Here is a 27455-nt window from a genome sequence, read left to right as displayed (position 1 = left end):
GTATCCTGGCCGCTGGGGTCTTGTCAGAGGGTTGGGGCGCTTGGAGCGGCGGTGTGGCAGGCCTCCCCCGCGGGCCTGTGGAAGCCTTTGGGGTGGTAAAAAGATCTGGAGGCTGCCGTGTTTGACCACCCTGCGCAGCCTTCGGCAGCCGCAGCGCTCCATGGCCGCTGCCTGCCTCCACCTCCCGAAGGGCTGGGTGTCCCCCTTCCCCACGGCTCCTCCCTGGGCCTTCCCATCGTTGGCGTTACTTCTGCCATTCCCACCCGGGTCTCACCCTACGCTCAACCTGCCCTGCGAAACAGCCCTGATAATATAGTTATGGGGTGTTCTTACAGTCCAGATTTTACATTTCAGGCAGGCTCCCTTTCCCCCTCACGCCTGTGGGATGGAGATGGGGCTGGTGAACCCTTGGGCGGATGAGGATGCTGCGGCCCGAGGCAGTGTCTCCCTGCCAGCGCCTGGACAGGGTAGGATGAGGAAGGGGTGAGCCCAGCTCAGCCCCAGACAGGTCTGGAGGGTTCGAGGGTGTGTGAACAGAGGGGATGTTGGTCCTTGGCAGAGGATGGCCACCTCTGCCTGGCCCTGGGACTGCGAGCTGCAAGCAGAGCTGCCAGGTGCCTGGCTCTGAGAGGTGCAGGAGGGCTGGGAGCCTCCTCCTCGCCCCACGGATGCTGGGTGCTGTGGCGCTGGGGCTAGTTGCATGCGTTCATGATGCCCCAGTGTCACAGGGGTGTGCTGAGTACCCCCAGGAGGAAATCTGAGCATGGATGCAACGGGCGCAAGGGCTCTGGCCACGCTCCCGGTGGGCTCTCAAGCGCATGCTGGGCTATAGGTGACCACATGGGCTTGGGCGGGGTATGGCAACAGCCCAGGAGTGGGGCCAAGTGGGGAGACAGGAAATGAAGCCCTGACGATATTTGCTTTCATTTTCCCCCTCTGCTGCGGAAATAGACTTTGTGGCTGCTTCAGCAGGCTGGGGACTGAGAGGCAATGGCGGGTAAGTACAGCCAGCAGTGCTGGGGCTCAGTGGTGGGACGGGGGCCTGCCCAGGTCCTGCCTGGGTGCTGCTTGGGTCCTGCTCACCCTGGCCAGCCCGATGCACAGGGGCACCATGGAGCACGCAGGCTGGGGCCCAGGACTTTGCATCCCAGAGTTGCTGGGGCTCTGCTCCTTGCAAATGTATCCCCTGGGGCACTTTGAGTTCGTGGGAAAAGGGGGAGGTGGGTCTTGGCAGGAGAAGCCCCCGGGGTGGGCAATGAAGGAGGGAGCAGCACCCTGGGTTGGCAGTGGGGAGGGGGAGCACCCGGGATGGATGGAGGGATCAGCAGCTGGGGGGGGGCAATAGGAAGGGGGACAGCACCCAGGGGAGGAGATGGGGAAGGGGGAGCAGTTAGAGGGGTGATGGGGAAGGGATCAGCACCCAGGGGAGGCGATGGGGAAGGGGGAGCAGTTAGAGGGGTGATGGGGAAGGGATCAGCACCCAGGGGAGGCAATGGGGAAGAGGAAGCACCCGAAGCAGACAGTGGGGTAGGAGGAGCCATGGCATGGGGACTCTAGGCACTGACAGGGCTGCCCTGCAGACAAGCTGCTCCTGAATGTGCGGACAGAGTTTGTGAAGCGTGTGAGCAAGCCGCTGATCTCTGGGCTGCTGGACGAGCTGCTGGCCCAAGGGGTGCTGAACCTGGAGGAGGTGGATGAGGTGCAGGATAGATACACGGTGCGCACCGACAAAGCCCGCTGCCTCATCGACAACGTGCGCCTGAAGGGCCCCAGGGCCAGTCAGATCTTCATCGACAGCCTCAGGAGGTGTGATGGCACCTTGGCGGAGCAGCTGGGTCTGGCCGCTGAGTCGGGTGAGAGATGCGGGGCCATGGTTTGGCCCTGGCCATGCTGGGGCTCCCGGCACCTCTGGGAGGGTGTTGGAGGGAAGCCTGGCCCTGGCAGGTGTCCGAGGCCTTGAAGGCAAGGGGCAGTTGGGCGTCCCTGGTGTCACTGCTCTGTGGCATTGACTCCCCCTTGCCATGCAGTGACAACAGGGCACTCGGGTGGCTGTGCCCTGTGGGGCTGAACAGGGACCCCTAAGGGGCAGAGCCCAGCTCTGTTTGCCTGCCCATGCCCTGCAAGAGTCCCCTCTTGCTGCAGGTGCTTCCCAGTGTAACTGCAGGGCTTTCTGCTTGCAGGGCCCCCCGGTGCGCAGCTGGCCTCCCCCAACACTGAGGCTCCTGCTGGGCCCCCCGTTGGCATCCAGGGCCAGCAGTGGATCCAGCAGTGCTCCCTGAGTGAGTACCAGCGCATCAGGGACACAGAGGGAGACCAGGTGCTGTGAGCGGAGGAGATGAGAAGAGGGCTGGAGCGTGGCCTGGACACCCTGCCGGACCGGGCAGGGACTTGCCAAGGGGAGCCAGGGTCCTCGCTGACCCAGGAGCAGGGCAGGACATGTGGGGAGATGCCCCAGGGACAGGGAGAGGTGGTTGCTGCACCCCTGGGCTTTCTCTGCTATTAGCAGCCTGCCAAGAAAAGCCCCCTGCACCCACCCGCTGCTGAGTGCTGCCTGCCTCCCTCCTCACAGGTCTATCCCATACATCTGCCACGGGAGATGCGAACCCGTAGGGCCTTGCTCATCTGCAACATTGAGTTTGAACACTTGAGCCGGCGGAACGGAGCTGAAGTGGATGTGGAGGGGATGACAAAGCTGCTGGAAGGGCTGGGCTACGTGGTGGACATCCATTGCAACTTAACTTCCGAGGTAAAGGACTGCACAAAGCAGCTGCCACCGGCCCTGGGAGTGGTGCAGACCCTCCTTGCGTGCATTGGTGATGGGAAGCTCAGGCACCACAGGGACACCTCTGTCCCCAGTGGCAGTGGCTCCTGCCCACAGCTGGTGGCTGGGTCTCCACACCGCTGGTCACAAGTGGCTGATGTTCCTTCCTTGTGCTGGTTTGTAGGGGATGGTTGCGGTCATGAAGGATTTTGCACATCACAAAGACCACTTGACCTCTGACAGCACCTTCCTGGTCTTCATGTCCCATGGGGTCAGGGCTGGGCTCTGCGGGACCAAGAGCAAAGACGAGACCACAGACATCCTTTCCCTCGACATCATCTACGACAGATTCAACAACAAGCGCTGCCAGGCACTGCTGGGCAAACCCAAAGTGGTCATTGTCCAGTCCTGCCGCGGAGGTGAGTCCCCGCTACGAGGTGCCTGTGAGGCGAGCGAGCCGGCCAGGCTCTCCCAGGGCACGTGAGCGCCAAGCACAGGGTGGAGAGGGGACACCTCACCATCGCTGATGGCTGGCCCTCCCTTCCTAGGAAACATAGGGTCCGTGATGGTGAGCGACTCCGCAGACCCTGCCATGCCCACTCCCAGCTGGACTCACCCAATCCCTGCAGGGCTGGAAGATGACGCAATCTGTGAAGTCCACCTGGAGAGTGATTTTGCCACTTTACATTCCTCCACGCCTGGTAAGCAGTTTCTGGAAATAGTTGCCCTGCCTGAAGGGCAGGCGAGGGCAACAGAACTCCCATTCCTGATGCCATGGGTCCCCTCCACACCTCCTCCTCCTCGAGGTGGGTTGTTGGGGGTCTCCTCCATCCAGTGACCGCTTGGGCATTGCTCCAGCAGCCTCTGGAGAAGGCAGTGTCCCCCGATGCCAGGGTACAAGGCTGCTCCAGGACACCCTCTTAGTGGCACCAGGGCCAGAGCTTTGTGCCCCTGCCTGGCTGCCCTTCCTCACCTCAGCTCCAGCCCTCCCCACCGGCTTTGCCTGCGCTCCTTCCCCAGCCAATCGATCTCACTGCAGTCGCTGGCCGGGGGAAATTGTCTTCTTCTGCTGGGTGACAGATGGCCCCAGGCTGTGCCAGCCTGGCAGCTGGCAGGGCTGGGAGCATGGGAGAGCAGAGAGGCTTGAAGAAAATCTTCATATCACTTCTGCCTTCCCTAGGATGCCCTGTCCTTTTGCCATGCTGTGGGTTCGTTGGGCCAAATACAATGATCTCAGAGAAGGTGCTCTAGTCTCCTGCTCCAGCACTCAGCATTAATCACTGTTGCAGTGAAGGACACCAGTGAAATCACACCTGACATCTTCTGTCTCCCCAGATACTGTCTCCTGGAGAAGCCCAGTAACCGGCTCCATTTTCATCCAGCGCCTGATAGAGCAGTTTCGAAACCATGCCTGTAACAGCGACTTACAGGAGATCTTCCGAAAGGTGAGGCTGGGTAGTTAACTGCAGCCATGCCAGTGGTCAGAAATATGGCTCAGAGCAGGGCTCGGGCCAGGGCAGGCCATTTCTCAAGCAGGGAGCAGGCTCTATCAAAAAGGGGTCTGGTTTGGCCTGGAAAGTCAGCTGGATCCCTGGAGGCATCAGCGCCCTGCCACGTGGTGGGCACACATGAGCCCGTTGTGTTGGCACAGCCCATGGCATCCGTTGTGCCACCAGACACGTGCCCTGGGGATGCCTCCTGACTCCCTGCACCCTTGCCATGCTGGGAACGGAGCTGCTCACATTTCTCCCCGCTGTCTCTCTCACCCCAGGTCCAATATTCCTTTGGAAAATTCCCTCGGCAGTTGCCAGCACAAGAACGGGTTACAATGCTCAGGAAGTTCTACCTGTTCCCAGGTCTCTGATCTCCTGCCCACGGTGAGTCTCTTCACCTCGCACCTCTGCGGCAGACTTTTGTCTGTGCCCCAAACCCAGTACCCGGCCAGCGGGGAGGAGTGGGGAGAAATTCCCCGTCACTCCGGGGCTCCAGACCTTACGGCTTGGGCAGGATATCCAAAGGATTTGTGTGCTGGTAGCCGGAGCCGGGCAGTGGCCGGATTCCATCCCCATCTGCCAGCTGGCCGTAGGAGAGACAGGTGCTCAAGGAACTCATTTCAGTAGCCCATGTCTCAGGAGCTTCTCGGTCTAATGTTCTTGACAGGTGAAAAAATTAATACACGGACAGCAAAAGTGTTTGAATTGGGGGATAACACAGCAGAAAGCTCAAGGCGAACACAGGCTGCTCCAGAGAGATGCACTTCTTCAGAAAAGATGAGGAAAAGCCAAGAACAGCTCTGCAGAATCTCCAAACCAGCTACTTGTGCCCCCTCTGCGAGGCAATTACAAACAGACCTGCCCTTGGTCTCCTGTCCTGCTGTGGCCTCCAAAGAGCCCCAAACTGAGCAAACCCTTCCCAGGGAGCAGCAGACACCTGGCTCTGGAGCACCGAACACAAAGCTGGTTAGCGTCTCTCTTAACTGTCCCCAGACAGAGCCCAGCTGCAAAAATCCGTCACCCCCAGAGCTACTTCCGCCCCATCTCTGGCTTTACCCGTCACCAAATAAAGGCATTTTCATAGCAGACAGCGCTGCTCCTCTGCCTTTAGCCCGCAGTGGGTGGATGGTCGTTACAGCCGGCAGTAGCTGCTGTTCCGTTGCCTTCTCGGGGGTAAGGGGTGGGGGGGAGACGCCGAGTAGGTGGGAGGTGAGAAATCAGAGAGAGCTCAGGGAGGAGGTGCCGCCCACCTTTGGGGCTGGCTGGGCAGATGTGCTCCAGGGGGGTTTCCATGCCTCCCCCCCTTGCAAGATCGCAGCATCTCCTTGCTCAGGAGGCAGCTTCCCCCAGTCCCCAATCCTCCCGCTGCCCCTGAGGTGGAGGAAGGACGCGATTTCCCCTGGGAGCCAAGAAAGATCCTCAAACCTGTGTCTAATGCTCACTGCTCCCACAGCTCTGCCCAGCCCAGTTGTCGCCGCCCACCAGCATCCCCGCTGGTAAGCGGGAGCCTCTTCCTGTGCCCTCCCTGCCCTCCGCAGCCACATCCAAACCATGTTCTGCCTTGGCATGGATTCAGCTTTATTGCGCGTTCTGCAAAGTCAAGACAGATCCAGAAGCCGGTGGTCTGGCAGGAACACGAGAGGGCTCTCCTGCCCCCTCCTAGCGTCCGAGCCGTTCCAGTGCAGGCAGGACAAGCTGCGCAGGAAGGGCAGTGTCCTGGGCCGGTGCCATCCTGCGAGGTGGCAGGAGAGCTCAGCAGGATGGAGGTGCCTCAGTGCTCCGGCTCCAGGTGACCCGGGGTGGGAGAAGGCCTTGCAGGCAGGACTGGACTGCAATGTGGGCAGCTGGTCCAGGCCGAGCTGCTTCTCATGGAGCCCCAGGTCACTGCCTGGAGCTCCTCGGGTCCCACGTGGTGCTTGCAGAAACCCTGGTCCCCAGCACTACGGTGGTGGCAGGAAATTGAGGACAGCAGTGATGAATTCTTCAAATTTATCCTGATGGACTATGTGGCCTGCACCTTCGATGTGCTGGACATCTGCCTTGGGGAAGAGGCACTGGATCTCCGGGTAGTCTTTGGAGCTGCAGGACAAGGGAACATGCCGTGGGAAGCGTGGTCAGGGGTCCACCCAGGTGCCTTCCCTCACCCTCCCCAAGCCAAGGAGGATCCCAGGTCTGACCGCGTTCCGTTCCCTGCTGTGAAAGCCCGGGGCTGCCCTCGGGTTCTCCCTCGCTCTCCAGCGCATTGGTGTCACCAACTGCTGGAGACACAAAGCTCCCTCCAGGACCTTCCCCATCTTGGGGGCTTCCTCCCACCCTGGACAGCCGCAGAAGAGCACAAACTTCGAACTGCTTCTCTCCAGTCGAACCTGATATAGGGTGAGTTGGATCCTCCCAAGAAGAGTGCTGGGCCAGGATACGGCTTGTGGAAGACGGGGAAGTTCATGATATCTGCCAAGTGGTGGGAAATAGCCTCCAGGTTCACCCGCCAGATGTAGCGGCCCTCCACCTCCACCAGGTTGGTGAGGAGGAACTGTCTCAGCTGCGGGAGCTGCCACAAAAGGGGACCATACGCTGTTCTGCAAGAGCAACAAGCCCTCAAGATGCCCCGGCACCCTCCATCCTCCCCCCTCCATCCCCTTCTGCCCGTGTCCCATGCTGTCACATTCCCCATCGCCCCTGCAGCCCTGGTGAAATGTCCTCCAGCGGTGAGTAAGCAAGGGTGGAAAGAGTCCTGCTGAGACCGTGGCCCTAAAGCCCTGTGCTCCAGTCCCAGGGACAGGCTGGGAGCGGAAACCCCATCCAAGGAACGGGATGTCCTACCTGGACCACTGGCCGCAGCTGCTCGTCAGCCAGCTGGCGGGCCGCAGAGCGGGTCAGACCATCCGGGATCTTCACCGACTTCATGGCAGAGATGTAGGCAGAGAATTCAGAGACGGGTGCGGTCGAGACGGGACTAATGTCTACGGAGATGAGGCGCTCCACCAGGTCTGGCTGGGGACGTAAGCAGGGCAGATGGATGCCAGCTGAGATCTCCCCAGCAGGACCAGGCATGGGGCTCCGCTCCCACCCGGACTCCCTGGAGGCCTTTAGCTCCCTCCTGCCTCAGCAGCGCGCTCCACGTGCCCTTCCCCGCGTTCCTATTTCCCCGTGCCTCAACGCGGTTGATCTCCAAGCTCCCTCGCGCTCCGCGCAGGAGGCGCAGGGCAGAGCGTGGGGCTGACGGGCACAGACCCGCTCCGGCTCCCGCAGCCCAGCTTACAGCCCTGAGCGGGACAGCACCCCCGACCGTGACCGTGACGGAGGAAAGCCGCCGCCTGCGGGGCTGTGGGCAAGGCTGGCGCCCGTGAACAGCCCCCGCAGGTGCCACCGCCCTTCCGACGGCCTCCCGCTCCAGGAGCTCCCCCCCCCCCCGCCAGCCCCGGGAGCCTCACGCCTGCCCACCCGCTGCAGGGCCAGCGTCATGGCCGTCTTGCCCCCCATGCTGTGTCCCAGGAGGATGCACTTGGTGATGCCCAGGCGGGTCAGGAGGTGCTGCACATCCAGGCTCATGGCTTCGTAGGTCATCAGCGGGCTGTGGGGGCTGCCGCCGTGGTTCCGGGCGTCCAGCGTCAGCACCTGCCTGGGCAGGGGCACCGCGTCACCCCGCTCCTTGGGGCGCTGCGGCCTTCCCCCCGCCCCCCGGGCCTCACCTTGCCGCTACCGCGGCGCGCCAGCGCCTTGGCCACCGTCTGGAAGTTGCCGCGGCTGCCGAAGAGCCCGTGGAGCAGCACCAGGGGCGGCCGGTCCCCGCGACCCCCCACCTCGGCGTGGGCCAGCGGCACCGCTCTGCCGGGAGAGGGGCGCCTGGGGGCGTGGCCGGGGCGGGGGGTCGGCCCCAGGGCTGCCCTGCTGCTGGGGGGGTGGGGTGGGGGGAACGGGGGGCTGGGGGCGGGGCCACGGCCAGGGGGCGGGGGCAGTGTCCCGGCCCCCCGGGACACCATGGCACGGGGGCGGGGTTAACGCCGGGAGGGGGGGGGGGGCGGCCCAGGACCCCGGATAACGGCCCCGCCCCCCTCCCCGGACCTCTCCCGCCGCCCCCGCCCCGCGCGCGGCCGGGCCCTTACGTCACCACGGAGCGCGCTGCGGCGGGCGGCGGGCGGGGGCGCAGCCGCCGGGGCGGGGCGGGGGCGCGAGGCAGCCGGCGGAACATCATGGCGGCGGCGGCGGCGGCGGCGCGCGGGTCGTGAGGCGAGGCGGTGCCCGCGCGGGAGGCCCCGCCCCGCCCCGCTGCCGGCGGCGGGCGCCCCCTGGCGGCGGGCGGGCGTTGGGTGTCGGGCGCTGCCTGCGCTGCCAGACTTTCGGCGGCAAGGTCACCGCCTGCCCGCGCGCTGCCTGCCGGGCACGGACACGGAGCCGCGTCCCCGTCTGCCACACACCCCCCCCCCCCCCCGGGTGCCAGGCAGAGCCCCGGGCCGGGCAGGGCCGGGCAGCGCCGCCCGTGCCGATGCGCTGCCGATCCTTATGGCGGCTGCCCGCAGGCAGCGGGGCGAGGCGGGGCCCGGGGAACTGGAGCCGGGCACATCCCCTGCCTGCGAGCGGGGCGAGGCGGGGGGGCTCCCCGAGACGAGACCAAGCGCTCGGGGCCAGGCGGGCTCCGGCTGCCCGCTCCTGCCTGCAGGGGCACCCAGGGCCACCGAACCGCCCGCTCCCGGGCGGCGTTTGCCCCAAAGCTGCTCCGAGCCCCCGGGGCGGGCAGCGGGGCGGGCAGCCCCGGGGCAGGCTGCAGGCAGCCGGGGACTCTGCCCGGCCCCGGCCCCGGCCCCGGCCCCGGCCGCGCGGGATGTGCCCGTGCACCTGCAGCAGCTCCTGCCCGCTTTGTCCCTGCCCGCTTTGTCCCTGCCCGCTGGAGCGTGGCGCGGGAGGCGGGAGCCGTGCCGTGCCGTGGCGGTGGGAGCGGTTGTGCAACGCGGCCTCGCCCCAGCCGCTGTTCCTGGGGGGGGGGGGGAGCGCCCCGTGTTCCCCTCCGTGGAGGCAGACTTTGGCCCGGGCAGGCAGGGAGTGCCGCTGCAGCGTTCCGGTGCCTGCCCCGCTGCCTCCCACCCTGCCGGCTGCGGGCGGGGGGGGGGGGGGGCGACCGGCCCTCCCCAGGGAGAGACCCCCCGGGGTGGGGGGGGGGGGTGGGGGAGAGAGGGACTGGAGACCCCCGTCCCCAAACCCGGTGCCGCCGGGTGCTGCCATAGCAGAGGACGTGGGGTGGCTCCTGGGGGGGGGGGCTGTACCCCCCGGCGCCCCCGGCCCATTCCCGGTGGGATCCTGCCCCCCCCCCCCCCCATTCCAAGGACACTCTGGCTACCAAAACAGGACACGTTTATTGACAAATGTAACCGGTACAGACCACGCGTAACAGGGACAGACGGTGCCTGGCTGGCGGCGATGGGGGGGGGGGGCACCATCCCCATCTCCGTCCCCCATCCTGTGCCATCAGCGCGGGCAGGGGCACACCGGGTGCCGCATCTCCTGCCGACCCGAAACCGCCTCTTGTTTAACCGAAACCGTCTCTATTTACACAGCCCGGCCCTGACCCCGCGGCCATCCCCGGCCCTTCCTTCGCGCCCCTGCCCGCCCCGGTGCCGCCATCCCCGGTCCCCACGGAGGGCGATGAGGGTCCCGAAGAAGGGGGGTGGGGTGGGTGGGATGTCGGGGGGTGCCAGGGGGGTCCCGGGACAGCTCAGACATAGTTCCTCTTGTCGTAGCTGGTGACGGCGGAGCGCGGGGCGGAGTAGGCCACCTTGCCGGTGGGATACCTGTCGTCTTTGGGGGGGCAGGAGCAGCAGAGCAGGGCCCCCCCCATCAGCAGGAGCGCGGAGGCCGCCCAGCCCACATAGAGTGAGGTGCCCAGCTCCCGCTTCTGCGCCTCGGGCACCAGCGGGTTGTAGAAATCCCGGATGATGGTGTTGGCCGACCAGGAGACGGGGATGATGGTCATGATGCCGGAGAGGAGGAAGATGACGCCGGAGACGATGGTGATCTTGGCTTTGGTGCTCTCGTCCTCCACGCAGCGGGTGCACTGGGCGCCCATGATGGCCACCAGTAAACCCAGGACAGCCAAGACGATGGCCACCACCACGAGGGCACGGGCGGCTTGCAGGTCCTGCGGCAGGGCCAGCATGGAGTCGTAGACCTTGCACTGCATCTGCCCCGTGCTCTGCACCACGCAGTTCATCCACAGCCCTTCCCAGATGATCTGCGCCGTGACGATGTTGTTGCCGATGAAGGCCGTCACCCTCCACATGGGCAACGCGCAACAGATGATGCTGCACAACCAACCCAGCACCGACAAGGACACCCCGCCGATCTCCAACCCCATCGACATGGTGGCTTGTTCGCTGCCGCGCTCCGGACGATGGCGGAGAAGAACCCACGGACCGAAACCGTCGCCGTCACCCGTCACCGCTTGCAGCCCTTGGGGGATCAGCTTACACCTGGGTGCACCTGCGCTTATAAGGGCAGGCAGGGCCAGCTCAAGTGCCCGCCCGGGGTGGGGTTTCACTGCTGGACGCTCCTCTGCGCTGCTCCGTCACCGTCACCCGCGTCCCACACCCTCCCCTTTGTTTGCAGAGATGGTGCTGGTTACTGGAGAAGGGCGGGAGGGGGAGAAACGCCACCTGCCACGGCCTTCCCCTTGGTTTCGGTGCGATAGGTACCGGGAAGCACCATCACGATGCTCATTTGGACCCACCGAATTCCCTCAGGGACCTGGAAAATCCCTCGGCTTTACCATTTCCCCCCCCCCCGCTCCCCCGCAGAGGTTTCGGCGGGTCAGGGTTTGCTTTATTTCTGGGGCGTCTTAACCAGCGCTCGCGTTTAACCGGCGTTCGGCGAACACCGGGCACCTTTGCATCGCCGTGCAAAGTGCAACCCCCTTCGTTGTCGATCCTGCACCACCGTCCCAGGGGACCCATGGGTGCTCCCTCCCTGGCAGGGTGGGAGCAGGAGGGGGCCGGGCGGGGGGGGGACCCCCCCGCCCGGCCCCCTCCTGCTCCCACCCTGCCAAGCAGGGAGCGGCAGCGGGGATCCCCCGACTGGACGATAAATATCTTTACTCATCCCGCTGAAATATTTTGGCCTTGAAGGAAGCTGATAACGCACGTAACCGCCCCGACAGAGTCACCCCGGTCAACCTGAACAGGCAGCCGACGAAGGGATTTAAAAAAAAAAAAAAAAAACCAAAAAAAAAACAAGGCAGGTGCAGGCAGGCTGCCTGCGGTCATACTCAAACCTGGCAGCGGCAGCCCCATGGCTGTGGGGTGCGTGTGTGTCCCCTATCAACTGTCCCCCCCCCCAATCTTGTGTGCCGGCAGCAGTGCCAGCATTTCCAGCCCCCCTGCCCCCCCCCCCAGGAATGTGGTCGCCGGCCCCAGACTTGCTCCTGCCTGTTCCCTGCCTGCGCCGAAATCTCCTCTACAACTTATTAACTTACTCGAGAGCACGGCGGGATGCTGGCAGTCGGCGCCATGGAGAGAGCCCTCCCTGCTTGGGCACCCAAGGTCTGCGATGGGGGGGAGCCCCGCATCTGGCTGGCTGTAGCCCCCCCCAGCACCCTGACACCCTGTAGCCAGGGGCGGGGTGGTCAGCTTTGGATGCCCCACAGCACCTCGAAACCTCGTATCTGGTTAGGTCAGCTTCTGCTGCCCTGCAGCACCCTGAACCCCCAGAGCCAGTGGGGTCAGCTATGCCGCCCCACAGCACCCCGACACCCCATATCTGGCTGGGTCAGCGGTTGTCACCCCATGTCACCCCAGCACCCCGTATCCATCTGGGTTGGCCTCTGGCCCTTTGCAGAACCCTGCATCTGGCCTCCACCACCCTGTGACACCCCGATACCACGTATCCAGCCAGGTTAGCCTCTGCCACCCCATGGCACCCCCAAAACTCCCTGTATCTGTCCAGGGGGGCTTCTGCCACCCCATTGTACCCTGATCACCCTGCCAAGGGCACCCCGAGCCCCTCACGTCTGGCCAGGATTGGTGGCTGTGGGGTTACCCAGGGGTGCCCCCGTATGCGCTGCCGACGGGGGGCCCCACACAAACTGCACCCCAGGGCCTTGTGCCCTTGTCGCTGGGGGTTGCTGGGGGTCCCCGCCCTTGGAGACACCTCGGGGTGCCCATGACGCTGGTGCTGCCAGCAGGTGACGGTGGGTACAGGGTCAGACCTGCTGGGGTCCTGCTGGCACCACCCCCCCACCCCCAAACAGAGTGGGTTCCGGGCTGGCCCAGGGCCCCACGGGTCCGCAGGCAGGGGTACTGGCAGGGTGCAGGCAGGGCTGTGCCAGCGCCCCGGGGTGCGGGTGCGCACAGGTGCGCGCACACACACACACACAAATTCACACCCCCTCTGCTGGCAGGGACACCCAGACACACGGCCGCATGCGCAGACAGACAGATACACCCAGAGAGGCGAACAGGCACACGACGGCGGTACAGGTGCACACGCGCACCCCACAGCACACCCACGGCTGCAGATACACCGGCACGTGCGCCCACAGCTGCACGGACAGACATGGCTGTGGGGCAGGGGGTACCCCAGGCAGGGATGTGGGGCAGGGGGGTACCCCAGGCAGGGATGTGGGACAAGGGGAAGAGGGGGATACCCCAGGGAGGTGTATGGGGCAGTGGGGATACCCCTGGGGCAGTGGGGATACCCCCGGGGCAGGGGCTACTGGGGTAGGGATGGGGTGGGACCGGGCAGACGAAGAACTGCAGCCCCCGACCCTGCAATCAGAGCCCCACGTGCCGCGTCCCCACTTTGTGATCCCAAATTGCCCAAAGTACAGGCTGCGCGCAGGGTGCCGCGCCGGCCTGGGGCAGTTGCCGCTGCCTGACTCACGGTGGAGGAAGGGGCAAATCACCGGGGTTTCGGGGTGCTGGCCACCGCTGCGCGCTTCAGGATGCATTCTTGTGGCGAGCAAACCGGCTTGCTGGTGTTTACCGAAAACAGCTGCGTGGGGCTGGTGTCCCTGTGGGGTCCTGGGAGCATCCCCCTCCCTCCCACTGCTGCGTCCCCCCACCCCGGTGAAGCCCCTCTGCTCTCCCCCCACAGCTGGGAAGGGATGGGGACACCTTTGCCCACAGGGGGTCCCCTGGGATGGGGAGAAGGTGGGGTGGCCTCACGGAGCCACTGGTGACATGGGGACAGGTTTGCCCCCCCGTGATATGGCAACCCTGGACGAAGGTCAGACCCAAAGGTTGTGGGAGCATCGCCGGTTCGGTGGCCCATGCTGCGGGTAGGACACCTGCGGTGGTACGGAGGGACGCCCACCGTGGGCATCCCCCGTCCCCGTCGTGTCCCCCGCACCCAGCACCCCGGGGGTGAGCGGGAGGTGACGGCAGAAACCGCCTCGGGCGCAGCGGGGCCGCGTCCCGCTCACGTGCGCTCGGCAGCTGGCGCAGGGTTTGGGGTGTTCCCCCTCCCCTGCGGTCTCGGGAGTGACGGCGTGTTCCCCCCCGGGGGAGCTGGGCTGGGGCGGTTAATGCCGCCTCGGCTGCTTATATTTCAGACGCGGGGCTGCTGGCTCTGCCCCGGCCAGGGCACACAGGCAGCCCATTGTTGAAGCCCCTTCGGCAGCGGCGGAGAGCAGGTAAGGCGGCTTCGAGCATCAATGGTAGCTCTGTCTGCCGGCAGGGCGTGGACGGAGCTGCCGGCATCGCCGGCGCCCAGCCGGCACACGGGGAGCTGGGGGGCGGCGGGGGGCACGGTCTGGCAGGACCTGGCAGGGGGCTGGCAGCTCGCCCGGGGGATGCCTGGCCGCCCGAAATCTCAGCGCGCCCGGGGCATCCCCACCCCGACGGCTTCAGATCGGCTTCCCCAGGGCTTTGCCGCAGCATCCTCCTCCTCCGAGCATCGCCTGTGGGGGGACCCCATTGCTCCGCTCGCATCCCCCATCCTGAGCTGTGGCCCCGTCGACTCCCCCCATCCCTTTCACAACCACCTCGGCAGCACTTCAGTGTATTTTCCCCATTCGGAGCCGCTTTTTGCTCAGCAAATTGAGCAGGTATTTTATTTTCGGAGCCACTTCAGGCCAAAGGTCCCGTTTCTTGCAGCAGCCCTTGCTGCCCCGTGGCTGCATCCCGCCGGGGACCCCGCAGCTCCCGGCACACGGCTCCTCTCCTGCCGAGCCGATTAAACTTTGCTTTCCCGTAGCAGGAAACAACCTGACGCTGCATATTTGAGCGGGTTGGGGGGGTTTATGTTGGGCAGGGACTTTTTTTGGGAACATTCAGTCTCCGGCCTGCCGGTAACTAATCCCCGGCCGCCGGCAGGGAGAGGCTGCCCAGCTCCACGCGGAGCGGGAGGGCTGGTGGCTGTGCCTCACTCGGTGGGTGTGAAGCTGGAGATCCCAGTGGATCACCGCTCCCTGACAAGTCTCGCCCACCTTTTCTGGACCTCGAGGTAGCCAGAGCGTCGAGTTTGTGCGTGGGTACTGGGGGATGAGGGGCTGAGCTGGTGCCAGGTGTGTGTGAGGTGGAAATGTCCCCCGTGTCCCGGGTGGGGATGTCCCCAGGCCCTTTGGCAGACGATTCGTCCCCCGAGCGCTCTCTCCGCGGGGTGTCCTCTGCCCCGAGCAAGGTCAGGGTGGCACAGCCTCCACCGTGCACCCGGCGGTGCCCAGCAGTGCGGTGACACGGGGTTTAATCCTGCCTCCCTTCCCAGGAACGGCCTCGCTGCCCAGCCGTGGGGCCGCAGCACGTCCCCATCCTGATGAAGCGGGGATGATGGGCGGAGGGCATTTCCCGAGCCACAAAGGGCCGGTGGCCAATGTGCCGGGACAGGAGCTCTGCCGTCACCGACTCCGTTACCGTGTGGTGCAGCAGGGACAGGAGCTCAGCCCCTCCGTCCTGCAAATCCTTCTGGATTCAGGGCAGGGCACCTGCACCCAGCTGGGTGCTGGGGCAGGTGCTGGGTCGCGAAGGCTCAGGATGGGCGAGCACGCTGTTTCGGGTGGAGGAGCTCCCTGCTGAGCAGGTGGGCTGTGGTCCCATCGGGGCACGTGCCTGCGCCGTGGCTCCTTGCAGGTGGCACTGGGACGAAGCTGGGGCTGAGGTCCTGCAAGATGCACCCGGGCACGGGCAGCTGGGATGGGGCTGTGGGGCCGGTGCGCGTGCGGTGACGGCCCCGAGCGGCGCGTGCTGAGGTGCTGGGTGGTCCCGTGGTCCCACCAGTGCTGCACCAGCACCCTGTGGCTCAGCGGCGCTGGGGACGGGGTGCTGCCCCAACCAAGGGCTGGCTGTGGCTCCTCCGCTCCCCGCCGAGCCTGCGTCCGTCTGTCCTGCTGGCCGGCAGCGCCAGGGGCTCAGGGCTAGCCGCGGGGAAGGGCACGGGGGCTGTTTCTGGGTGGCAGCCGCCAGTTTGAATATATGTCACATTCCGGCTTTAATTACAGTAATTGGCTGTCGTAGGGCCGTGCTGGCGCCTGCTCTGGCTGCGAGGGGGAGCGTGAGCAACTCGGGCGTTTGATGCTCCTCTGCACCTCGCCATTTGTCCGCAGCCAGAGGCACGTCCCCATGTGCCTGCGGGAACACGGCCCCTGCGAGGTGCACGCACACGTGGGCGCGTGCCTCTCTCCAACCCCAAATAATTTGGTGGTTAGAGCAGCCGGCTGGGAGGTGAGAACCACACTCAGCCTCAGGCAGAGTCCGGCCCGGGGATGCTCCAGAGCTCCGTGGATTAAAGGGAACCCTTGACCACAAGGCTCAGGGTGGGCACGCTGGTATGCGAGTAATGCGGGTGCTCCAGCAGGACAGACGGATGGACGGAGCATCCCAGTGCGGCCGAGTGCCTGGTGGCTCCTCGGGCACAGGTCAGGCAGGCAGGACCCTGGCTTGTCCGCCTGGTCAGTGAGATCTGGGCATCCCCCAGCGCCTGGGCTCTGCCCTGCCCTCTCCTGCCGCACTGGGCACCAGCATCCCCAGCCCAGGCGCTGGTGGCATCCTGACAGCACCGCGGTGCACGGACTGCCTGGCTCATCCCACCGCCTGGGGACATCCCGGGGTGGGCAGCCCATCACACTGAACAAGTGATTGGGTCAGATCGGTAACCCCAGTGCTTGGAAAAACTAAGATAATCTCAGGCCCTTTTATCTTTTCCAGAGGCCCAGGATTAAGCCGGGGTAGGGGAACGGTGCAATGTCCATCTGTCCGTCCTTGCGGTCCGTCTGGCCTCGTGCTGTGCCTGCGCGGATGCTGGAGGGACTTTGGAGGGAGCGGGGAGGGGACGTGTGTGTGCGTGGGCTCGTGGATCACAGGAGGAGAGGTCAGGCAGCGCCCAAAGTGCCAGCATCAGTATCGGCATCAGTATCGGCATCGGCACTGGTATTGGCATCGGCACTGGTATCGGCACAGCCTGGCCAGTGGGTACGGCTGGTTGTGCCGAAGTGCTGCCAGCACCACGTGGCCCTGCCGGCCCCGCTGCCCTGCTTGTGCCTGGCACCCCGGTCCCCAGCGGGACACCTCGAGACCCCCTCTGCCCCCACGGCCCCCAACGAAGTCTGGCTGGCAGCGCAGGCAGCACAGGCAGCACCAGCAGCGGGACGCCAGCAGGCCTGCAACCGAGGGCTGCAATGTGAATGCTGGCTCGGCGGAGGAGCACGAGGTGGGGTGGGTTTTGGGGTCTGCCCCCCCCCTCGCCCCAGGCAGCACCGTCTCTCCTCCATGGGGAGCCGGCAGCTGCTCCAACCGGTTTGTGGGTCTGGGCGGTGACACCTCCCGCCCGAGGGCTGATGGAGGGCTGGGAAGCGCTGGTACGGACGGACGCCAGGGAACAAACAAGAGCCGCTTGTGTCCCGCTGGGCACGGAGCCGAGCAGCGGGGCAGGGACAGCGTGCTGCGTCCCTCCGCGTGGGGCCGGAGCCTGGACTGCTGCCAGAGCAGCTGCCCCACAAGCTGGGGGGAAACTGAGGCACAAAAACATGGAGGGACCCCATCCGGGCGATGGAGCAGGAGGTGCTGACAGCGATGGAAGAGACATCGCGATGCCTGGACGCCAACTCTTCCTCTTCAGCATCGCAGGCTGAGCCCCAGCAGCTGCCCTTGGCATCTCCAACCTGCCCACGGGCAGCAGTGGGACACGCTCCCGTGCTTGGGTGGCCTCATCCCAGTCCCTTGCATCCTCCTCCATGGGAGCAGCCGGGATATTAAGTGTCATTGCTGCGGGGAGAAATGCAAGCGGCGGAATCCCGGGAAACTGGTTTTACCCCTCCATCCGGTGCCGGCAGCAGGACGGCGGCTGCGGCGTGCTCCTCCCTTGGCGAAGGCATATAATGCCTGCCATGGTCCCAGCAGCTGTCACTGCGCTGCGGGAGGAGGACCGGGGTGCCGGCAGTGAGCGATGGCCTCCATGGGGCTGCAGGTGCTGGGCATTGCCCTCTCCGTCATCGGCTGGTTGGCCTCCATCCTCTGCTGCGCGTTGCCCATGTGGCGTGAGACGGCCTTCGTCGGCAACAACATCGTGGTGGCGCAGATCATCTGGGAAGGGCTGTGGATGAACTGCGTGGTGCAGAGCACGGGGCAGATGCAGTGCAGGGTCTACGACTCCATGCTGGCCCTGCCGCAGGACCTGCAAGCCGCCCGCGCCATGGTGGTGGTGGCCATCGTCTTGGCCATCCTGGGCACCCTGCTCGCCGTCGCTGGCGGCAAGTGCACCAACTGCGTGGAGGATGACACCGCCAAAGCCAAGGTCATGATCCTCTCTGGCATCATCTTCATCATCGCCGGCATCCTCATCCTCATCCCCGTCTCCTGGTCGGCCAACACCATCATCCGGGACTTCTACAACCCGCTGGTCACCGACTCCCAGAAGCGGGACCTGGGCTCATCCCTCTATGTGGGCTGGGCAGCCTCTGCGCTCCTGCTGCTGGGGGGGGGGATCCTCTGCTGCACCTGCCCCCCCCGGGGCGAGAAGCCCTACTCCGCCAAGTTCACGGCCGCTCGCTCGCTGCCAGCCAGCAACTACGTCTAGGAGCCGCTGCGCCTGCCTGGACCCCCCCATCCGCTCTGGGGAGCCGGGACCTCCTGGGGTGCCCCTGGCCTGCTGACACCCCCCCCCCCGCCCCAGCTGGGCTGGGGGCCGGCAGGGAGCCGGGGCAGGGAGGGCCGGGTGCCGGGGCGGTGCGAGGGAGGGCAGACAGAGCCGCCTTTGTTCGCCGGGGCATTGAAGCTGGTTCTTTAATCTCGGTTGAGACAGGGAAGATCCTGTCCTGGCTGCCCCCCCCCGGCGGGGGTCCCGCTCCGCCCCCCCCCCCGGAGCACCCAGCCGTGGCATCTCCTCTGAGACACCCCCTGACCCCCCTCGAGCATCTCCCGGCTCCCGGTATCGGGGTGCGCCGCACGGTGATGCGGGTCCCGCGGGTGGCACAGGGCTCTCGCCGGGCACAGCCCCCCGGGACGTGACCCTCGGGGCGGGCGGTGGTGCCGGGGGGGGGGGACAGCAGACCTGTCCCACACAGCCATGGGGACGCGGCGGCTCTGCAAACCCCGGCAGGCTCTCAAGGGGCGGTGGGGGCTCTCGTCTGCCTGTACCCTAAATTTTGACTTTGACCTACTTTCGAGGCTTGGAGCGGCTGCACAGACGTGAGATTTCTCGCGGCGGCTCCCCGGGGCGGGGGCATCATTATCCCGGGAGTGGGAAGGCAGCGGCCGGGCAGGGAGAACCGGTCGGGGAGGCGGGAGCAGAGTGGGGCTGTGCACCCACACGGAGGGGGGGGGCGACTCCCAGGACCCGACCCTGTCCCGTGGGGATGTGCCCAGCCCCATGGCCCCCCCCTCGGCATCCCTCGAGTGGGGTGCCCGGGCTGGGGGTGGGAGGGGGTGGCTCACAGTGCTCCCCCTCCCCGGCTGTGCCGCCGTCCGTCTCCGCATCGCAGCCTTCCCACATTAAATGGCAGCTGCTCAGCCCCCGCTGTGCTTCATTTTCTTTACCCTCTCCAGCACTGGCCTCGGTGGTGGGACAGCCCGGTACTCCTGTGCCGTGGACCCCCATCCCCCTGAGATCCCCCGAATCTGCTCTCTGGATGCTCCCGCCATCCCAGCCACCCCCTGACCCTGCTCCAGCATCACCCATCGTTCTCCTCCCGGGGGGTGTGTGTGTGGGGGTGTGTGTGTGACGACAAGTGCCTCCATGGTACGATGCCTTGATGGTGCCGGACGCAGCGTCAGGGCTGCCCCACGCCTGTCCTGGTGCAATCTTCCCTGAGCAGGAAGAAGGTGATGGGCGCTGGCGAGGGCGGGTTGGGGCGCGCTGGCCCTGGGGCCACCCGGCATTCCTGGCTGGGAGCACCCCGGGGCCGGCGTGGGCAATGCCGGCTGTTTTGCCTATCTCGCTTCAGGCATGGCAAGCTGCACCACAGCACAGCCGGCGCTCCCCTGGCTTGGGAACGTCCTTCCCTTCTGCCTCGTGTCTCATGGGGGACGATGGGTGACAGTGGCTGCCTGGCTCTGGGTGTCTCATGTGGGTCTGGGGGCTCCCAGCTCCCCCCATCCCCTCGCTAGGAACCAAAACGGTGGAAAACGCTCCCGTGGCCCTGTGGTGCCGGTGGTCCAGAGGAAATGTGAGCATGATGCTCCAGTGAGGGTCCCCACCGGGATCCACGGGGCCACTGCTCACCCCTGCTGCGGGCAGCCATGTACCCCATTTCGGGGATCTCTGGTGGCCCAGGTCCCACTGGCCAGGAAGGGTGACCAAGGTGGCTTCCCATCGTCCTGGCCCCCCAACCTCCCCTTTCTCTGGGAGACAGGGACTTTATTTTTGGCAAAGCCCCAGCACCGGGCACCCACTGGGATGCCAAGGGATGAGAGGTGCTGGGGAAGGAGCGGGGACGCCAACTGGGGGGAAAGGCCAGAGAAACCGAAACCGGGACCAGAGAAACAACAGCGAAACCTCCTGTGAGCGCCGCAGGGTGTGCCAGGTACAGCCGATACCGCACTGCTGCTCGGGGCTCATAAAAACTCATCTGGTCCCAGCCGCAAAGCACGGGTGTGAGCACCCACGGGTGCTCTGTGCCCCGTGGCAGTACGGGGGCTCTGCTCCACGCGGGGCTGAGCAGCGATGTGGGCTGAGTCGGGGGACACAGCGGGGGACACAGCCGTGTCGGGGGCAGAGCTGAGCTCCGACCCATTTCCAGCGCCCCAGACGGGAAACCCTGGGTGCAAAGGGCTCTGCAGCACGGCTGCCAAGGGCGAGACCTGCCCTTGAACGGGGAGCAGCCAGCACTGCGGCGAGGGCAGGGGCTGCCTGGCCTGCCCGTGCCTCCCGGCGCGACGCCTGCGGCCAAGGAGGCTCAAGCACCAGCGATGGAGCGGGGCACGGGGTGGGCGCTGTGGGGCGGGCGCTGTGGGGCGGGCGCTGTGGGGCAGCTGCCACGGCAGGATGTGGGGGGAGTGTGGGGTGCATGGGGAGGGAGTCTGCGCTTTGGCGTGTGCCGGGATGGGCTCGGCGAGCCCCTCAGCCTGCGCCCCAAAAGCCGGCATCTCCCTGGCACTCGCCATGTGCGTGACCCAGCTGGGATGGGGCGATGGCAGAGGAGTGTCCTGTGCCGGGGGGACGTTGGGGGGGAAAAACACGACACGCAGGAGCTCCTGCACCTTGGCCTCCTCAGGGTCTGGGTGCTCGGTGCCCCACGTGTCCCCGTGTCCTGCAGCAATGCCCCACATGTCCCCATGACGTCCTGCAGCAATGCCCCACATGTCCCCATGACGTCCTGCAGCAATGCCCCACGTGTCCCTGTGTCCTGCAGCAATGCCCCACATGTCCCCATGACGTCCTGCAGCAATGCCCCATGCCCCACGTGTCCCCATGCTGGTCTGCAGCCGTTCCCACCCAGATGGAGAACGGACGCAACCAGCATGAAGGCCACGCTCTTCAGAAAGCCCTCCCGGCTCCAGGCCGTGTCCGTGACGGCTGTGCCCTGTCCCTGCAGGTGCTGTCGATGGCGACGATGACGATGCAGCTGGGTGGGCTGATGCTGGCCGTGCTGGGCTGGCTGGGCTCCATCCTCACCTGCGCGCTGCCCATGTGGAAGGTGACAGCCTTCATCGGCTCCAACATTGTGGTGGCCCAGGTCTTCTGGGAAGGGCTGTGGATGAACTGTGTGTACGAAAGCACGGGGCAGATGCAGTGCAAGGTCTACGACTCCCTGCTGGAGCTCACCTCCGACCTGCAAGCGGCTCGCGCCTTGGTGGTCACCTCCATCTTCGTGGCCTTCTTCGCCTTCCTCACCGCCATCTCAGGTGCAGACTGCACCCGCTGCGTGGATGACAAGAGCACCAAGACCAGGATCTCCGTCGTGGCGGGTGCCATCTTCGTTCTGGCCAGCATCATGCTGCTCATCCCTGTCTCCTGGTCTGCTAACAGCATCGTCAGCAACTTCTACAACCCCATGGTGCCCGAGGCCCTCAAGAGAGAGCTGGGGGCTGCCCTCTACATCGGCTGGGCTTCCAGTGCCCTCCAGCTTTTTGGCGGGGGCATATTGTGCTGCTCGGGACCCCCATCCCAGCAGGACCCCTACCCCAAGAAGTACAGAGCGGTAAAAACCTGCAGCCCAATGGGCTACCCCATGAAGGACTATGTGTGACCCACCACGCCCGGATGCCAGCCCAAGGGACACCACCACTGTCCCCATCCTGCTTCCATGCTCCCCCCCCCGACCCCACGCTGCCCCCTCCCACCCGTCCCCACGCTGGCTGCACCCCAGGCACCGTCCTCCTGCCCGTGCCCTTCCCCGGCACGCCGGGGCTGCGCTGGCGACGGACCATAAACATCTCGGTGCCACCGAGGCTGCCTGGGCTCCTTTTGAAGCGGCGCGGTGGGGGGAGGATGGCGATGTGTCCCAAGGGTGTCACACCCTGCCAGGCTGCTGCCAGCTCAGGGGCTGCGCCTGGCACGTCCCCGTGTCCCCACGAGGATGCGGCAGTAGCGAACGCGCTCCCTGCGTATCCCCCAGTAGAGACACTGAGGCAGGGAGAGGGAGCTGAGAGCCGAGAGGGGCACAGGGGGGTACGAGGCTCCCAGAACTCTGTCCTTTGAGCCCCCAGGGACTGGGAGGGGACCCCAGAGAAAAGCCGAATCCCCCCTCCCCAGCTCCTGGCCGCCCTTCCCTGCCCACCCCAGAGGGTCCACAGCCCCACTGCTCCGGGAACAACACGTGGCAGGCAGGCAGGCAGCGCAGGCAGCGCAGGCAGCGCGGTTTATTCAACAGCCAAGTGCAGGGACGGGGACAGCCACGACCCCCCACTGCCCAGGGGACAGTGCTGGGGACAAACAGTGGAGAGGGGAGCAGGGCAGCTCCCCACGATGGGCACAGGGACCCCAAGAGCTGGGGGGCAATGCGGAGGAGTGACGAGAGCCACAGGGAGGGTGAGTGTGGGAGAAGTGGGATACCCAGCTGGGAAGGGCTCCCGAGGGGAAGGAAGTAACCTGCTCCCCAGGGTGGTGGGAACGGGACAAGTGGGAACAGGTCTGTGGGGAGAGAAAAGGGAAAAAGGAAATAGTCCAGCACGAGATTTGGGTAAAAAATTTCCCAAGGGAGCAGCGGAGGAGGAAGAGTGGAGGCAGCACAGCGAGGGGCCTGGGGAACAGGCCGGGCAGGTGATGCTGGGCGGCTCCTCAAGTCTCTTCCAGCCTCATTTCCCAGCCAGACCATTAACTGCAAAGCTGTAGGAAAATGAGAGACTTAGGCAGCTGTTGTGGGATGAAAGGCTGATGTAGTGCTCAGAAAGCTTCTCTGGCTGGGTGTCACCTGGGCACAGCTGCTCCCGGTTGGGACACGGAGGTCTCCTGCACCTCAGGGTGCACTGGGTTAGCTCCTGGGGAGGATGAGGATGGCAGACTGCAGGACATGGTGATGGGGACCCACCTCCAGTGGTCCCCAGGTAAAGACCATGAAGCTCTGGGGTGGGGAAGATGAAGCTGGATCTAGATTTTGACCATGGCCATGTGGGAGGGCTCCTGGGGAGGACGAGGAGGGGAACACAGGACATGGCAATGGGGACCCACCTCCAATGGAGGCAGGTAAAGACCATGGGATGAGGAAGATGAAGGATCCAGATTTTGACTGAGGGCTGGGAGGTGGGCATGGTGGGGAGAAGACATCCCGGACAGGAGATGGCTATGAAGAGCCAGGTAGGTCTGTGAGATGCCATGGCGAGGACTGAGGTGTTGGGCATCGTCCCAGAATGTCACAGCTAATGGTGGTGCCCAGGAGATCCTGGTGAAACTGGGAGACCCTCCCCACACTGATGAGCAGACAATGTCCCCAGGGCCCAGATCTCAGGGGGGGAAGGAGCCAGGGAAGGGACCAGGGATGTTTTGGCTCTGATTGCTCCCCACAAACCTTGTCACCCCCCAGCAGCTGCCCTGCTCTGGGAGAGGGTCGCTGGGCTGGGCTTTATCAGGGGCCAAGTGCTCACCCCCCCCCCGCCCCCAGTGCCACATCATCTCTCAGCCCTGCTCCAGGGGGGGCACAGGGCATTTCCGATAGATGTAGACCACCCCGGAGATGTAGCCGGTGCCCTGGGTGCTCTCCTCCTCGGAGGTGGCCCTCTCCCAGCGCTCCACCTCCTGGGCCAGGACCTTCTGCCAGGCTCCCTGCCTCTCCAGCCTCTCCAGCGCTGCCTCCAGCTCCGCCTTGTACCGAAGGTTGGAGGGGTTGCTCCTTGTCGTCAGGCAGAGGAAACCTCCTGCCGGGAGAGGGGACGGTGACGCCGATGCCGGGTGTCCCCCGCTGGGGATGGCATCCCTCAGAACGGCGGAGGGGAGGCAGGGAGACCCTCCTGGGCATCACCCAGCAGGCCAGCGGGCAGGGACGGGCAGGCCAGGAGGCCAGCGGGCAGGGACGGGCAGGGAACGGGCAGGCCAGGAGGCCAGCGGGCAGGGACGGGCAGGGAACGGGCAGGCCAGGAGGCCAGCGGGCAGGGACGGGCAGGGAACGGGCAGGCCAGGAGGCCAGCGGGCAGGGACGGGCAGGGAACGGGCAGGCCAGGAGGCCAGCGGGCAGGGACGGGCAGGGAACGGGCAGGCCAGGAGGCCAGCGGGCAGGGACGGGCAGGGAACGGGCAGGCCAGGAGGCCAGCGGGCAGGGAATGGGCAGGGAATGGGCAGGCCAGGACACCAGCGGGCAGGGAATGGGCAGGGGACGGGCAGGCCAGGACACCAGCGGGCAGGGAACGGGCAGGGGACGGGCAGGCCAGCGGGCAGGGAACGGGCAGGGGATCACACCTACGCACAGGCTGTCGTGCAGCAGGCAGCGGGCAGGCAGGGCCAGGGACACGGGTGCCACTGCACGTCCCTGCCTGTACCTGGCAGCGGGGACAAAGCCACGTCCCGGCCGTGCCAGCGCCCAGCCGGGGACCCCCCTCCGCCGGGACCCGGTGTCGCCGTCCGGGGGTGCCGGTGGGGAGGGGAGAGCCGGGGACACCCCTCACCTGGCCGGGTGACACGGAGCAGCTCGGACACGGCAGCGATCGGCACCTGCCCCTCACCCAGCGCCCCCACCACCGTCACGGCGTCGTAGTGCTCTGCGGGGACACGCGTGGCATCACCGGGGGGACCCTCCGGGGCAGCCCCCGCCCCCGGTGCCGGCCCGTTACCTGCGGGCGCGGGCAGGGGCTCCCGGCCCAAGACGCACCGCTGCAGCTGCCGGTAGAGGCCGGTGCTCCGCGCCCGCTCCAGCATCCCGGCGCTGCCATCCACGCCGTGCAGGAGGCGGAAGCCGCGGCGGTGAAGCTGCGGGGACAGACGGACCGACGGCACCGAGGGTTCCCCGCCGCTCCCCGCCACCCCCCCCCCCCCCCCGGCCCGCCCGGTACCTCCCGCGCTACGAGCCCGGTGCCACAGGCCACATCGAGCAGCCTCGCCCCGGCGGGCGGCCCGGGGAAGGCGAAGGCGAGCGAAGCGGCGGCCAGGTGCGGTGCCCGGTACTCCAGCGCCGCCACATCCTGCGGAGACACGGCGGTCAGCGGCGCCGGGGAGCGGAGCGGAGCGGAACGGCCCCGGCCCCGGCCCCCCCCCCGGCCCGGTACCTGCTCGTAGCGGGCAGCCCAGCCGTCGTACAGCCGCAGGCGCTCGGGCAGCGCCCCGCCGCCGTGCACCGCCGCCACCCGCTCCCGCACCCCCGCCCGCAGCCGCATCCCCGCCAGCCCCGCGCCCCGGCCACGCCCCCCGCGCCCCATTGGCTCCGCCCCCCGTCCACGGATACGCCCCCCGCGTTCTATTGGCCTCGCACACCCGCCCCGGATACGCCCCCCAGCGTCCCATTGGCCCCCGGATCTGCGCCACCACGTTAGCGGCGAGTCGGGCGCGACCAAGTGCGCCGGGGGGGGGGGGGGAAGAGAGAGGCAGGGAAGGACCAAGTGGGCCGGATGGGACCAAGTGCCCCAACCGGAGGGGTGTCCGAGTGCGCGGGGGGTGACCGGGTGTCTGTCCTTGGGGTTGGCACCCAGTGTCTTCGGGGGGTGACACCCAGTGCCCCAAGGGGTGACCGGGTGCCCTGAGGGGGGGTGACCAAGTGCCCTGGGGATGGTGGCACCGGGTGCCCTGGGGGATGACATTCAGTGCCCTGGGGATGGTGGCACTGGGTGCCCTTGGCGAGGTTGACACCAAGTGCCCCGGGGATGGTGACACCAAGTGCCCTGCGAGAGCAGGTACCAAGTGCCCTGGGGCCACCGCTCTCTCCCTGCAGTGTCTCCAGGCCCCATCCCACCCTGCTGCTGAAGAAGATCTCCTGCCCTGTCCCTTGCACGGGCCAGGCACTGCCTTCTGGCTCCCCCGTGTCACCCACGCACGGCGGCTCTGCTCCCTGCACAGGTCACCTCCTGCCCTGCCACCTGTCCCTGTCCCAGCCCCTGACGCTGCGCTGTCACCGCCATCCTGCATCTGCATCTTCTTCTGCCGCTGGGACCCACCACCCAGTGGTGAGGGAGTGGTGACCACGCTCCTCTGTCACCATCTGAACCCGTCCTGTCCCACCACATGTGAAGGTGACATCCTCACGCTGAGCAGCTCTCCCAGCCCCCAGGGAAGAGGGCACCCACCACTGGGGCAGGTCCTTCATGTCCTGACGCGTCCACCCATGTCCAGCTGCCCAACCATTCCCATGGGGTGGTCATTCCGCGCTGCCCCTTGCCCAGGGATGAGGTGTGTAGCAGCAGGCAGAGCTTGGGGACAGAGGACAGGAGTGTGGCTGTGAAGGAGGAAAAACATTTTGGCTATATCGAGTTTGGGTTTTGCTCACAGGAAGCAGGACAAGAAATGTCACCAAGTGCCAACACAAGGAGGTGGTAAGATGCCTTCTCCCTTGATCCAGGTGCCCAGCATTTGTAATGTACCATATCAAGCTGATTAACACGAGACGTTCGTTAGCTCTTGGGTAGGTAGGACCCCAACTGGAGGTGCCCTCCATGGGAGGTTGCACGCTCGTTGCTCAGTGAGTCTCCGCTGCATTGGGAGTGACTCTTGTCTTCTGCTAGACAACACCTTTGGTGTTCGTAGTGGAGGACGTGGGACAAGCTCTGGCTTGTGTGACCCATCATTTGGCTTCTGGCTTATTCCAGGAGCAAAGCAGATAAATCAAGCCTCTAATTAATGACAGAAAGAAAATGAGGGTACCCTGAAGGAGCTGGTGGCTGCCCCGAGGCTGCGCTGGTGGCTCTCATCACCTCCCGCTCTGCTCATCCCCCCAGGCAGCTGGATGATGCTCCTCCGCCGTCCCCGCATCCTCCTGGCCGCTATCCCGGTGGTGGCCGCTTCGCCTCCATCCACCTGCTCCGGGCCCGGGAGCCCCGTGGGGACCTGCCCACGGTCACGCGTGGGGGGTGGCTCTGCCCCTGGGCCGGGCAGTGCTGGCCGGGGCCCTCGAGAGGGAGCCCTCCGCCCGCGCTCGGCCCCCGCCGCCGTGGCACTGCCCCGCGCCCGCGGGACCCCCGGCACCTCCGGCGGGCTCAGCCCCGGCCGCCGTGCTGGCCCCCGGCGAGCAGCAGCGCGGTGTCACCCCCGGTGACATCCCGGGAGCATCCCCCAGAGGGTGGCGGGGGGGGGGGGGGACACACGACGGGGACGCGTGGGACCGGGACGGGCGGCGAGACCCCACGAGAGCGGGGCTCTTCCCACCCACGCCAAGGACACACGGACGGCTCCTGTGTGGGGTCGGGGGGGGGGGGGGGGGCTGCAGCCCTGCC

General features: G+C 66.2%; 6 protein-coding genes across 11 annotated transcripts; 3 read left to right on the top strand and 3 right to left on the bottom strand.

Moving 5' to 3' along the window:
* Nucleotides 1-341: 341 nt before the first annotated feature.
* On the top strand, nucleotides 342-4642 carry LOC104640475 (caspase-1). Of its 2 annotated transcripts, XM_075771457.1 has the most exons (9): nucleotides 342-467; nucleotides 952-997; nucleotides 1581-1853; nucleotides 2181-2317; nucleotides 2570-2746; nucleotides 2946-3180; nucleotides 3310-3462; nucleotides 4097-4206; nucleotides 4533-4642. In XM_075771457.1, exons 2-9 carry the CDS (start codon nucleotides 991-993, stop codon nucleotides 4623-4625), a joined length of 1185 nt encoding a protein of 394 aa, XP_075627572.1. In that variant the 5' UTR covers nucleotides 342-467; nucleotides 952-990; the 3' UTR covers nucleotides 4626-4642. The 2 variants fall into 2 exon arrangements, with proteins under 2 accessions (XP_075627572.1, XP_010307140.1); XM_010308838.2 differs by lacking the exon at nucleotides 342-467 and having other exon boundaries at nucleotides 865-997.
* Nucleotides 4643-5815: 1173 nt separating this feature from the next.
* Nucleotides 5816-8524, bottom strand: ABHD11 (abhydrolase domain containing 11). 2 transcript variants are annotated; one of them, XM_075771455.1, is made up of 6 exons: nucleotides 8358-8523; nucleotides 7944-8079; nucleotides 7696-7869; nucleotides 7075-7245; nucleotides 6621-6802; nucleotides 5816-6333 (listed from the first exon to the last, which is right to left on the bottom strand). In XM_075771455.1, the coding sequence occupies exons 1-6, from the start codon at nucleotides 8444-8446 to the stop codon at nucleotides 6195-6197; spliced, it is 891 nt and encodes a 296-aa protein (XP_075627570.1). In that variant the 5' UTR covers nucleotides 8447-8523; the 3' UTR covers nucleotides 5816-6194. The 2 variants fall into 2 exon arrangements, with proteins under 2 accessions (XP_075627570.1, XP_075627571.1); XM_075771456.1 differs by lacking the exon at nucleotides 7696-7869 and having other exon boundaries at nucleotides 8358-8524.
* Nucleotides 8525-9583: 1059 nt separating this feature from the next.
* LOC142604487 (claudin-3-like) lies at nucleotides 9584-10704 on the bottom strand. The gene has a single exon (XM_075771292.1). The coding sequence runs from the start codon at nucleotides 10604-10606 to the stop codon at nucleotides 9962-9964; it is 645 nt and encodes a 214-aa protein (XP_075627407.1). The 5' UTR covers nucleotides 10607-10704; the 3' UTR covers nucleotides 9584-9961.
* Nucleotides 10705-17616: 6912 nt separating this feature from the next.
* Nucleotides 17617-18307, top strand: LOC104638674 (claudin-4). Its single transcript, XM_010306525.2, has one exon. It carries the CDS (start codon nucleotides 17617-17619, stop codon nucleotides 18244-18246), a length of 630 nt encoding a protein of 209 aa, XP_010304827.2. The 3' UTR covers nucleotides 18247-18307.
* A 2894-nt stretch (nucleotides 18308-21201) lies between these two features.
* Nucleotides 21202-22051, top strand: LOC104635458 (claudin-4-like). Its single transcript, XM_010302280.2, has one exon. The coding sequence runs from the start codon at nucleotides 21212-21214 to the stop codon at nucleotides 21854-21856; it is 645 nt and encodes a 214-aa protein (XP_010300582.1). The 5' UTR covers nucleotides 21202-21211; the 3' UTR covers nucleotides 21857-22051.
* A 404-nt stretch (nucleotides 22052-22455) lies between these two features.
* Nucleotides 22456-25434, bottom strand: METTL27 (methyltransferase like 27). Of its 4 annotated transcripts, none has more exons than XR_012838379.1 (6): nucleotides 25302-25430; nucleotides 25089-25217; nucleotides 24870-25005; nucleotides 24705-24797; nucleotides 23021-23960; nucleotides 22456-22935 (listed from the first exon to the last, which is right to left on the bottom strand). XR_012838379.1 is itself a non-coding variant. In XM_075771502.1 (5 exons), exons 1-5 carry the CDS (start codon nucleotides 25407-25409, stop codon nucleotides 23722-23724), a joined length of 705 nt encoding a protein of 234 aa, XP_075627617.1. In that variant the 5' UTR covers nucleotides 25410-25434; the 3' UTR covers nucleotides 22456-23721. The 4 variants fall into 4 exon arrangements, 2 of the variants coding, with proteins under 2 accessions (XP_075627617.1, XP_075627618.1); XR_012838380.1 differs by having other exon boundaries at nucleotides 23278-23960; XM_075771502.1 differs by having other exon boundaries at nucleotides 22456-23960; nucleotides 25302-25434.
* Between the last annotated feature and the right edge of the window lie 2021 nt (nucleotides 25435-27455).

This window comes from Balearica regulorum, chromosome 19 (genome assembly GCF_011004875.1).
Source record: "Balearica regulorum gibbericeps isolate bBalReg1 chromosome 19, bBalReg1.pri, whole genome shotgun sequence".
Lineage (NCBI taxonomy): Eukaryota > Metazoa > Chordata > Aves > Gruiformes > Gruidae > Balearica > Balearica regulorum.
Note: the sequence above shows the minus strand (reverse complement) of the source record. Positions and strands in the feature narration are given on the sequence as shown.